The 13,194-nt window shown below is 38.5% G+C and overlaps 1 protein-coding gene across 7 annotated transcripts in view; it reads left to right on the top strand.

Annotated features, from left to right (window-relative positions):
• The window catches only part of LOC106869028 (origin recognition complex subunit 5), a 47,218-nt gene that overhangs the window by 16,067 nt on the left and 17,957 nt on the right, over positions 1-13,194 (top strand). For 4 of the 7 annotated variants that reach the window (XM_014914521.2, XM_014914524.2, XM_014914520.3 and 1 more), the window contains 5 exons: positions 2,732-2,854; positions 5,983-6,075; positions 7,831-8,034; positions 9,019-9,093; positions 11,622-11,733. In XM_014914521.2, coding sequence (XP_014770007.1) covers positions 2,765-2,854; positions 5,983-6,075; positions 7,831-8,034; positions 9,019-9,093; positions 11,622-11,733 — 574 coding nt within the window. In that variant the 5' untranslated portion in view covers positions 2,732-2,764. Of the gene's footprint in view, positions 1-69; positions 2,265-2,731; positions 2,855-5,982; positions 6,076-7,830; positions 8,035-9,018; positions 9,094-11,621; positions 11,734-13,194 lie in introns of those variants that run through there. The other 3 variants (XM_014914522.3, XM_089350159.1, XM_052966854.2) reach the window with 3 other exon arrangements.

Raw genomic sequence — 13,194 nt, 5'->3', positions numbered from 1 at the left:
GACCTTTGTTGCTTAATCAGTGACCTATTTCACCTGTAAAACCTGTTTATCAAGTGTTGGGTGTGAGTTGATCCTGAAAGATTCCTGGAGGTGGAGAGATGTTTGCAAGAGAAAGAGAGAGAGACTCGGTCAGACCAGTTCTCCTAAAAGTTCTCCTAAAAATACTTTGCTGCGTCTGTTGTTGTTATTGTTGTTTAGGAAGAAGAAGAAAGAAAGAAGTCTCTTTGTTATTCTTTCTGCTGTTTGATGCTGTTGTTATTGTTGTTGTTCCCTGACTTGTAAATTTACCTGGCGAATTACTAGAAACCTGTTAGATCTTGCCCAAAGGTAACATTTTTATTGTCCTGTATGTTTATTGCATTATAAGTTACTACTACTACTACTACTGCTGCTGCTGCTTCTACTACTACTGCTACATCAGACAATGAACTTGTGAAGATCATGTCAGTGCCAGATCAAACTGGTTACACTCTTCTATTACATATTTTGCTTATTGTTATTGTTTAACCATGGGTCAATGCTGATCAAGTACATTCCTGATCAAAGGCATTCCAGCCATGACCATCCTCTCTTTTATATAGGTGTGTAGGACTATATTATCTGATATGTTCTGTCTTTATTTCAGATGGTTGGGGTGTAATTTTAAGGAGATTCGACTGCTATTTCTAGGAGGTTGGACAACTACATGGTTGCTTCCTTCTTGTCTCATTGTTAGTTGCTATTCTGGTGTGTATGTATATATATATGTGGAATGCAACCATCTAGTGTGTGTGTGTGTGTGTGTGATGCGTTGTTACCTATCAACCCAGAGTAAACTTGTTGTCTCAATAGGATGGAATGTTAGATTATTTGGAGGAAGGAAATGGTGAAAGAGGAGGAGGAGGTGGAACTTGATTGTCCAAAGAGGAAGTTGTTTGAAATTCACTGAAACCATTCATAGAATTATAGAAATGAGTCTCCAAAAGAAAATCAACAAATGTTCAAACAGATGAAGATTGATAAGTCTGTTGCCACTCAGCCTGGAGAATGCAGTTTGTTGACATTAAATAATGGTCTACAGGGTGTGCCAGGTATTTTATGAACCTGACACACAGGTGTGGCTATGGAGATAAAAAGCTTGCTTCCTAACCTTGTGGTCTCAGGTTCAGTTCCATCATTTGGCACTTGGACAAGGGTCTTCTATAGCACTGGCCAATCTAAGCCTCATGAATGGATTTGGTAAACAGAAACTGAGAGAAGCTCAATGTATACATGTGTGTGTTTGTATCCTTGTCCTGACCTCATGTGATGGTTGTAAACAAGCTTCCCTGTTCATACAAGCATTATTGTTCATTTCCAATCTTCCATGAAAAATATGTCTGGCCTTGGAGAAATTTTACCTTGCTTTCTGGAAACAAGTGAGGCTTTGCAACTGGAAAGACATCTGAGCATAGAAATCTGCCTCAGCAAATTCCATCTGAGCCATGCAAGCATAGGAAAATGGTTGGCAGCTGTGAGGAATTTCTGCAGACCATAAATAGATGATGATTTAATGTAATGTATATCATCATCATCGTTTAACGTCCGCTTTCCATGCTAGCATGGGTTGGACGATTTGACTGAGGACTGGTGAAACCGGATGGCAACACCAGGCTCCAATCTAAATTTGGCAGAGTTTCTACAGCAGGATGCCCTTCCTAACGTATATGCTGCAGCAAATTCTTTTTGATTCTGCAACTTCTTGAATATGGCCAGATCCTTTATGTTTAGGGCAGGAAAGAGTTGGGTCTTCTGGCAGGGACATCTCAACTGGGGCCAAGACAAAGAAACATTCTCAGGGGTCAGAAATTGTCAAGATGGCCAGTTTCAGGTTACAGAGTCCAGACATCCTCGATGAGTCATTGCTGGAGACTTGTGGTCATGATTTTGATGAGAGATACTCAGCCATATAGAAGCCATGCCAAAACAAACAGTGGAGCTTGATACCTTCCTCTGGCTTACCAGCCCCTCACTGCTACTCCTTCCTTCCAGCTGAAGGGATTTTTGTCTTCCATGGTACTTGGTGATCCTGTCAGCCTCGTAAGAAGCACCCAGTACACTCTGTAAAGTGGTTGGCATTATGAAGGGCATCCAGTTATATAAGCCACACCAAAACAGATGAGTGGAGCCTGGTGCAAATCCCAGCCTTACCAGTTCCTGTCGAACCATCCAACCCATGCCAGCATGGAAAATGGACGCTAAGTAATGATGGTGATGATACTAATGGCATACAGCAGGGTGCAAAAGTAGGTATACAGTTATGAAAAAAGAATACGTGTATAATATTCGTTTGTTTTTATCAAAAAATAATTAAGTTATCCTCATTTTTGATATTTTCAGTGTCATTAATCAGAATAATACATTAATTATAATTTATAAATAATACTTCTTTTGTAAATTTAAAGTTTTTTTTATGAAAATGAGTATTGTACATGTTTTTTTTTTTGTTTTTTTTTCATAACTGTATACCTACTTTTACACACATACTCACCCCTGTATAGTCACACCTAATCACTTATACTGTAGTTATGATGTCCTGCATGTACCTCAGTGTCTGATATGTCCTTTGTATACTCTTTCTCACAATGAACATGTAAACCTCAAACTTCACCAAAAGAATTGTGCCACATAAAAGGCACAAGTGATGGTGCCATGTAAATTGTTATTAATTATTATTCTTTTTACATGAATTTTCTTAATTCTATTTTTTTAGGTTTTCCACTTCGGTCATCAACTCTCGAACAAGATGCCAATTCTTGACTCTGTTGCCAAACTTCAGAACGCTTTGCCTTGTCGCACCAAGCAAATTCAACTTCTTGTCAATCTGTTTGGAAAGGTAAAGTAAAATGTTGATAATAGTGGTGGTGGTGGTGGTGGTGGTGGTGGTGGTGGTGGTGGTGGTGGTGGCGGTGGCGGCAGGGATGATGATGATACTGTAGAGAGGAATGGTAATGTTTAGTTCAAAGTAAATTTGAATAAAGAGTTGGAAAACTTTGACTCATAGAGTATGGAGAATTTTACCTGGTCAGCTCCGTCCTTTATCACATACTTACCTCCAACCAAAGCCACAATAAAACATTCTTTCTCTTTCCCACTTAGATGAAGCTTGAACCCCCACCCCTACCCTTCGTGGCAGCTGAACTTAACAAACCCTTCTTCACATTCTCCTCTCGATCTTCACTTAATTCATCTTCACTTAATCCATCTTCACTGAAATCCTTAAAACAGGACCAAACTGCTTGTAAGTTGACAACAGTGTCATATTTAACCTTTGTAACCAAACAGAGTGGTTGGCATTAGGAAGGGCATCCAGTTGTAGAAACTCTGCTCGATCAGATTGGAGCCTGGTGCGGCCTTCTGGCTCGCCAGTCCTCAGTCAAACCGTCCAGCCCATGCCAGCATGGAAAGTGGACGTTAAACGATGATGATGATGTAACCAAACAGAGTGATTGGCATTAGGAAGGGCATCCAGTTGTAGAAACTCTGCCCGATCAGGTTGGAGCCTGGTGCGGCCTTCTGGCTCGCCAGTCCTCAGTCAAACCGTCCAGCCCATGCCAGCATGGAAAGTGGACGTTAAACGATGATGATGATGAGTATTGTTTACATTACCAAGAAATTCCCCACAATTATCAAAGTCATTACAAATAACTGAATTTCATTATTTGTAGGAAACGAGTTGAATGTCTGTATTATGATAATAATAATAATGATAAAGAAGAAGAATTATTATTTTCAAATTTAAGGACAAAGTCAGCAAATTTTTAGGGGAGGGTATTTAGTCCATTCCATCAACCCCCAGAGGGATGAAAGGCAAAGCTAATGCTAGCAGAATTTGAACTCTGAACATCAAGAACTGAAACAAATGCTGCAAAGCATATTTTTTCCAACAATGCTAACAATTTTGCCAGCTTGCCCCCCCCCCCCCCCATGATTCCCAATAAAAATTATGATTATTGTATTTTTATTATAATTGTTGCTAATGTTTGGGTATTTTTTGCTTAAATTAATAATTATTTTGTGACAAAAAAAAGAAAAGAAAAGAGTCAAGTGGTGATTTAATGTTCTGGGAGAGATTGTGTTTGGCCAACTCTCTTTCACTCTCATTACTGGTCAGCCACAACTGACCAACTTTCTCACTAACCCATAAATAACCAGTTCTATTTAAACTGACCAATTTTTTCGGTACTATTCTTTAACCAATTTTATACAGCATCTTTATAATGTTATAATTTATTTCTTCTACCTCAGAAATAGGCAACCCTCACCCATGGATGGATACTTTAATTATGAATAATGAAGCAAATATAAGCACTTCTGGATGAATTAAACATTTATTTCTTAATGAATGCTCTTCTTAATTGTATACTTCTACACATATCCAAACTATTTCTGTGGGAGTGGAGCTGTTGAGAGATTTCTCACAATGTCGACAACATTAGTCACATATGTTGGAATGAATGACAAAAGAGCTGTTGGCCACTAAACCGGAATATTTATAGTGAGAACTAAGAATATTTTTTGAATTACTTGACTTGGGTTGGCCAGTTCTGCGTATGTGACAATTGTATTAGAGTTGTTATTCATTTATTGACTTACATGTATATATATTAGTGTGACCTTTGGTGGATCGCTTGAGATATAGAGCAGAGCCAACAATATGATGATGGCCAAAAAGTCGATCTACACTGGTTGACATTGCCAACTGATTAAAACTGGCCTTTAGTAACCACATGTCAAATTTGCCTATCTTTTTATTTATAGATAGATATGTATGTATGTATCTATCTGTCTGTTATTTAGTGTCCACTTTCCCTGCTGGCATGGGTCAGACAGTTTGACTGGAACTGCTGAACTGGAGAGCTGCACCAGGTTCCAGTCTGATTCAGAACAATTTCTATGGCTGGATGCTCTTCCGAACACCAACCACTTTACAGGGTGTAGTGGAATAGATTGGTTTGGAACAAGAAAGGGAAAAGAATCTAATATTTCAGCATCATCATCATCATCTTCATTATCCTTACTGCCTCAAGTTCTAGGATTCTTCGGGCCAGTTACCCAGTTTCCATGGCTTAAAAGTGGCCAAAATCCTGGCATTCCCCCTGGATGGGATGCCAGTCCATTGCAGGGGAACTCATTTACGGCTGAGTGGACTGGAGCAATGTGAAATGGAAGTGTTTTGTTCAAGAACACAAGTCACTCTCCTGACCATGAATCGAAACAATGATCTAACAATTGGGTTGGAGTGTTGATGCCACACCCTAACTATTCAGCCTCACACTTCAGGTGAGGCCATTCATCAGAGAGTAAGAAGGATTGGCTAAAATATTATACTTCATCTTCCTCACAACAATAGATTTATTCTATTTTTAAACTGTTTTGGTGAAAAACGGAAGGGCTGCAGTGATGGCCAGTCTGGGGCTCCCCCATCATAACCAACAGGTTGAAAGGAGGAGAGTATCCATTCATACCATACGCCTGGTGACCCATCAAGTGGACTCTGCTAAACGTAGCTGTCACTGGTTTCATTAGAGCCTTCTCTATGTTGTTTATTACAACAAACTGTGATGATAGTGGTGAGGAGGAAGAGACCCGAGTGAATTAACAAGTTTTGACCTTTCAGCCTTTAAACCAGTCATATCCAGCCCCAATATTCTCCTTGTTCTATGTTCAAACTGATCTGATCCAGCCTCTTACACTTATCCTACAATGCCATTCTAAAAATAAGCAATCACATCATCAAAATCTTTTAGCAATGAGATAATGCATGAAAAATTCAAAGTAATGTGAAGCAAACAAGCCTTACATTTGACTGAGTAGTTCTGAATACTGAAGGGTCAAGGTGGACAAGGCCCTGTCATGTCTTTCCTCTAATATTTCTCCAACTCATACAAAAACCAATCTGTTGAGTTTTTCACAAAATTCATTTGAATGTTTTTTTTTTTTCTCTTCGCATCTTTTTACCAGAAATCTCAAATCTCGCCACCAGCTTTATTCATCTATGGACACACAGGAACTGGTAAGACTTTAGTGGTCAGGAGCATCCTGGACGAACTACAGGTTAGTGTCTTCATTTTACCTCTAACAACCTGGTTCTGCTGGTCATTCTTGGACTGAGGCTGTTATCATTTATCTTTCATCCTTTCGGAGTCATTAAAATAAGAGTGCAGGGAAAGTCAATCTAATCGGATTTACCTGCTCCCCTGGAACTGCTGGCCTTGTGCCAAAATTTGAAGCCATTCATCATCATCATCATCATCATTATTGTTTAACGTCCACCTTCCATGCTGGCATGGGTGGGACAGTTTCACAAGAGCCGGCCAGGCAGAAGCCTGCACCAGGCTCCTGTGACTGCTTTGCCGGGATTTTTACAGCCGGATGCCCTTCCAAACACCAACCACTCAGCAGAGAGGACTTAGTGCTTTTTACATGGCACAAGCACAGGCTATGAGGTCAGTTTTGGTAAGGTTTTTACAGCTGGACGCCCTTCCAAATGCCAACCACTTTACAGTGTGGACTGGGTGCTTCATTGACAGGGCCACCAAGTACTTGCAAAACAAAAAAAAAAAGGCTCTTGAGAGGGGAGGGGAAATTGGAGGAGGTGATCTTGTGTCAGATGATGAAAGGTTATAGAGAGACAGAAACAGGTATCTTGCTGCAGAGGAGGTACAAGATTACCCAGCTGGAGAGAGAGAGAGCTTGAGAGATCAGGAATGAAGACAGAAACCGGTGCGCTGCCACAAAGGAAATAAATGGTTAGCCAACCTGAGGGAAGGAGTGATACATTGACTAACAAAGTCCTAGACACATTATGTTAGAAGATATAATGGGATGATCACTGATGGACTGTCTTCGATGATAAGTATACTGGGCTGACCTGGAGCTAAACAACAAAAATTAATTAAAATTTCCTGTTTCCTACATTTCAAAACATGGGAATCAAACGTTTGTCAAGTTATAACAGAGATGGGTCACACTGTTGACTGTGTGAGAGTAATCTGATATATTTTATTGTTAACCTCTCGACACTGGCTACAAAGCCCCCCCCCCCCCTGTACTTCAGTTGAAGAATTTTGTCTTGTTAGATACTTGGTGATCTCACTGGTGCCAGTGCCATGTAAAAAGTACCCAGGACACATTGTAAAGTGGTTGGCATTATTAGGAAGGGCGTCCAGCCATGGACATGAGTGTTTTGCACTGTTTTCTGGTTCACTAGTTCCTGTTGAACTGTCCAACCCATGCCAGCATGGAAAATGGGTAATAATTGATGATGATGATGATATTTCACTTGACAATATGAGAAACTAGAAATATCTCAACATTGATTGTGTGGCAAAATCAATATAGAATTATACAGAAGAAAAATATTAATTATGATAAATATAACATAAGCTCAGGCATGGCTGTGTGGTAAGAAGCTTGCTTCCCAACCACATAGTTCTGGGTTCAATCCCTCTGTGTGGCACTTTGAGCAAGTGTCTTTTACTATAGCCTTGGGCCGGCCAAAGCCTTGTGAGTGGATTTAGTAGATGGAAACTGAAAGAAGCCCATCGTATATATATATGTGTGTGTGTGTGTGTGTCTGTATTTGTGCCCCTACCACTGCTTGACAACCAGTGCTAGTGTGTTTACATCCCCGTAACTTAGCAGTTCGGGAAAAAAGATCGATAGAATAAGTATCAGGCTTATAAAAAGTAAGTATTGGAGTCAATACATTCAATTAAAAATTCTTCAAGGTGGTGCCCCAGCATGGCCGCTGTTAAATGACTGAAACAAGTAAAAGATAATCTTTTTTTTTTTTTCTTTGTTTTGCAGTGCAAAGTTCTGTGGATCAATTGTATAGAATGCTACAGTGCCAAAGTTCTCTATGAGCAGATTCTGTTGAAAATAAATGCTAAAGAGGATGAAGACCATTCCTCTAGTGACAACTATTCCAAATGTGATAACCTGAATGACTTCTGCCGTTTATTGCCTGCAGCTGTCCAAGAACTTGGATATTCTGAGGAAACCATTTATATTGTAAGAATAGTTTCTGATAATAAATCTGATCTTAATTACTCTAACCCCTTCCAGACAAATTATTTCATCTTTAATTTTTTTGTTTCTTATTGCTGAAAACACCTGCTGCAATCCAAATTGTCAGCATCTGTCATCATCGGAAGAAATGGTATTGCTCTCTGATGGTGTCATCATTAAAGTTTTCCATTTTGGCAAAAGATATTCCACTCTCTGGTGACTCATCTTCATTATTCTTTGTTAAGTAGACGGTAATCAAAAGTAATGAAAACAAATATAAAATCAACAACAGCTCTGGTCACTAAGCTGTATATTCATGCACTCTAAGTGTTAAGTGGAAACTGACCAAAACGCCATCCATGCCTATCACTGTTGACTTCCAACCATAGAAAGTTTATGAGGCAATTCGCATGTGTGTCAGAATGATCTGGCCAACTTTGGAAAAACAGGATTCATGTTACCAGACTATTTTGTAAAATATTTTCTTGAGACATACTTTTCCCAGAAAAGCCCATCATCAGAATTTGAGATAGGAGAAGGTTAAGAAATCCCAGAAATTAATAATAATTTGTTACAGAAACCTAGCATGTTAATTACTGGTATTGTAGTCACCTTGTAATGTTGGTGTACAAGGGTAGCAAGTTACACACAAGGGTGTTGTTAGCAAAATGAGGATTGGAAACTAATTCAGGGAATATATTTAAATATTCCCCAAGTGTCTGTTCTCAGACCCTTTCTGCTCCCTACAGTTTTTGAGGCAATTACACAAGGGTTCAGTACTGGATGTCTTATAACTAAAGACCTGGTCCTTATAGTTGGGCTTTCCTACTTCATAGTTGTTAGTAAAAATGGTTTTGGTAAGTAAACGATCAAAGTGCCATCTTAACATTTTTGTTTGTGTCTTTTGTTTCTTAGGAAATGTTCTGTTGTTGATCTCAAAACAGTTTATTATTAATACATTTTTAATTAGCGTTTTATTTCTTACAGATTCTTGACAAAGCTGAAAAGTTACGTCAAATGGAGCCACACATTTTATCAGGCTTGCTAAAACTACAGGAACTGGTATGTAATTTTGATATCATATTTAAAAAATAGACATTTTGTATGTGTGTATGTATATATGCGCATATACACACACACAATGTATGCTTAGAATTACATATGCAAAAATATTTAAATCATCACAATGACTGTATTAAGTATGTATAGCTACTTGGACTATTAAATCTACAGCACAGTTTTACAGGTAGTTGTATGAAGCAGTAGTTACCTGTATGTGTGTGTGTGTGTGATTTGTACTCAAACACAGATATTAACACACCCATGATCATTCTCAAAATAGTTACAGAATGACATTATACCATTCTCAGTACAGCACAAACATTTTGTGTTTCTCCACCCTAACACTATAAGTCTATTGTGATATTTCTAGGATATTTATAAAGAGAAAGGTGTTCTTACAGCTGTTTCAGGGATATGAGGGATATTCCATCATCAGAGATGATATGAGAGAGTTAAAAAGAAGGAAATAGAGTTCATAATATAAGAAGTTATTTTGGAAAGGGAGAGATACAGGAAGTTTAAAGAGAAATATGAGGATAAGAAAGTATGTGTTGGATGCACTGTGTAGAAAGGGTAGAGAAGCTTCTTGTCCATGGTATGTAAATTCCAAAAGGAGTTCATATTTTGCTTTTACAAATGGATAGTTTGCGGATATTAACTCCATGTTCTATTCATTCAAAGGGATCTTGTAGTTTCTCATTTTATTTAACATATACACGCTCACACATCACCCGCATTAGACTCCTCACTCAAACACTCGGTTCGATAATAGTATAACAGTGGTCCTTCCGTAGCACTTACATAACCTTACCTGCCTTTTGGGTCTTCTGGATACCAAAACTTCTCATATTATTATGTGTGTGTATGTGTGTGTTTGTATGTATGTATGTATGTATGTCTCTTCTACTTTTTAATTATTATAAATCTTCCACTGAGGAGGGACCCTGTTTCCAAAAAAGATACAAGGCTCCATCTTTGGAGTGTAGTTAACACAGACAAATTTACATTTGGAACTTGAGAAAAGTCTATTTTTACTGCTCTATTCACAGATTGAACTTGTAATGTACGAATTAGCCAGTCAATTTCTCTTTCTGAAAATCTCAGTTTATCCAGATTCTCCTTTAAGCATTTATTAACAAAACCTAATGCTCCAATTATTATTGGTACGAATATGAATTCATAGTCTGGATATAGAAGCTGGAGGTTTCGATGCAGTTTTCCATAGACATCACCTTTTTCTTTGATTTTCAAAGAGATATTTATATCTGCTGGGCAGCTAACCTCTATGATGGTACATACCTTTGCCCCTCTGTCCCAAACAACAATATCCAACCTGTTATGCTTACATTTGACAGAAGTTTTGATGGGAATATTCCACCAGGATTCCTTGAGTTGGTGTTTATGAATGTATTCCATAACAGAGGGATTTTCTAAATATATTTCAGGACAGTCTTTTTGGGGGATGACATTGTAAATTGTTTTAGCAACAACATCATGCCATATAGGGAGGTAGTATTGTGACGACATTTTAGGACAGCTGCTAATTACATGCGGTTGCACCTTGGGATTACAAGAGCGTCACTGTCTCTGTTGTTCACCAGGTATTTTGTGGCAATCTCTTCTTCCTGGATTGCAAACGCATAGCCTTCAAAGTGTGATGTGATGTAGTGGTCTTGTGTCCAAGAGAGGCTGCGCTTTGTGCCAATTCTATTATCTTCTTCAAACTTCCAGACAACATACCCATGCTTAGTCTTCTTTTTGTATGCTGAGTGCTTTCCATCCAGGTCTTCTCTGAGGTCAGACTCATTTGTAAATAATGGCTAAGTTTTGTATACTGTAACATCTCGTGTATATTTATGTATGTGTGTAGACACACACACATACGATCCATGTGTCTGCTTTATCATCATCACTATTGAGTATCAGTTTTCCATGCTGGCATGGGTTGGACTGTCTGACAGGGTCCAATAAGTCACAGAATCTGTGTCAAGCCCTTATGTCTGTTATGGCATGGCTTCTACAGCTGGATGCCCTTCCTAATGCCAACCACTTTCCAGTACGTAATGGGTAATTTGTTTCTTATCACCAGCGCCAGTGAGGTCACCAAGAAACTTGAAAGACAAAGGAAAAGAAGGGGGGGCCCCTTTGACTAAGTGGGAGTGCATTTGGGAGATGGCAAAGTGGTGGCTTTATGCCAGGCATTGAGGGTCTTAAGTATGATCGCAGGACAAGCATAGGTGTCTTGATACAAAGGAGATACATGGATACCCCCCACACTGTGTGAGGGTGGATGGGAGTAGTTCCAATGGAGATAAAGATGGTGGCGATGGGGTACTAGATTTTACTCACAAGCTGCAAGAAGGTGAATATGTGGGAGAATATAGACTATCAACTGATGATTCCTGTGCCTGTCTTGTTGTCCAAGTGTTATGTGTCTGTCCTGTTCCTTAAGCTTTATATTTTGTGATCTGTGGGGCTTAATATCCAGCTTTTATATCAAATGATTTGTAGTTCTTGATATCTTTCAGACCAATCTGAATATTTCTGTTATTCTTCTCACTGAAATTGTTTGGGAAAAGTTCCGTTGCAACACTGGAACCTATGAACCATATATTATCCACTTCCCTGATTATTCAAGAGGTAAGTTTCTACATTTAACAAATCTCCTTTCATCTGCCACCAATCTTATTGCTAAACAGTTGAATTTATTTTTCCATAAAATTATATAATAATAATAATAATAATAATCCTTTCTATTATAGGCACAAGGCCTGAAATTTGGGGGAGGGGGATAGTCAATTACATTGACCCCAGTACTCAACTGGTACTAATTTTATTGACCTCAAAAGGATGAATGGTAAAGTCAACCTCAGTGGAATTTGAATTCAGAACGTAGCGACAGGCGAAATATTGCTAAGCATTTTGTCTGGCATGCTAACGATTCTGCCAGCTCAATGCATTATTAATAATAATAGTCAAGGCATTTTTGATCAAAAGATATCTTCATACAATCAGGCTGAGAAATGTGATGATGATAATGAACTTATTGTATACAGTGCCCAGGTGTGCTACAACTCATCAGAAAAGGTAGCCAAAAGTGCAAGGACATAGAATGATGCGCAGAAAGATTGGAAAGGGAGCAGTAAATGAATCATAAAAAAAGGAAAAAAATGTTTGGTGTAGTCTTGATGAATTTTGAGAAGCATGGAAGTTTTGAAGGATGCAGTATCCTAACAGCTAACAAGTGATGCAAAGAATTTGTTCCATGGTTCAGCAATTTTGAGTGTGAACAAATGTTTCCAAAAGTCATGGGTGCTCTGTTGCTTTTTGATTTTGTAAGCATTTCTACAAGTGTTTGACATGGAATTCAAAAAGATGTCCAGGGCTGTTATTGAAAAGATGGTGGATAATCTTGTGGTTGTCTACCAAGTTAGTTGCCAGACATCAGAGCTTTAATGCATCCATGTCCAGGGAACCAAGACATTCAGAGGGTGGCATATAGTTATCCACACCTTAAACATCCTTCTCTAAATTACAGATTTACAAAATATCATGTCTACAAAGATTTTAATTAATTTCTACTCAAATTGTTACCAGTTATCTTAATTTTGGATGCCTATATTGTCCTCAACTAGATTTTAACTCAAGACCTGTATTTCTCAATTTAAATAATTAATCCAGAAAATTATTGTCTTATTGTTCTCAACTCATCTCTAACATTTAAACATATTTTTTCCATGTTTTGAGGAAGTTAGGGGTTTCCCTGATGTTTTAAAAATTCCTAATATGATTCTTTACTGTCTTAGGTTCAACTCTCAGTAGAACTCACTCGGTTTCATTTAGGTTGATGGGTCTTCTCAATCACCAATCATCTCAGGCCTTTGTCATCTTTTCTGTGAGGCTCAACATCTGAAGTTCATTTCTCACCATTTCATCCTATGTCTTCCTGGGTCTTCCTTTTCCACATGTTCCCTCCACATTTAGAAATTGGCACATCTTCATGCAGCTGACTTCATCCATATGCATCACATGACCATACCAGTACACTCTTCTCTCTTGCACACTTCATCTGATGCCTCTTATAACCAATTTTTCTCTCAA

The sequence above is a fragment of the Octopus bimaculoides genome, chromosome 4 (assembly GCF_046866305.1).
Source record: "Octopus bimaculoides isolate indiv1 chromosome 4, ASM4686630v1, whole genome shotgun sequence".
Classification (NCBI taxonomy): domain Eukaryota; kingdom Metazoa; phylum Mollusca; class Cephalopoda; order Octopoda; family Octopodidae; genus Octopus; species Octopus bimaculoides.
Note: the sequence above shows the minus strand (reverse complement) of the source record. Positions and strands in the feature narration are given on the sequence as shown.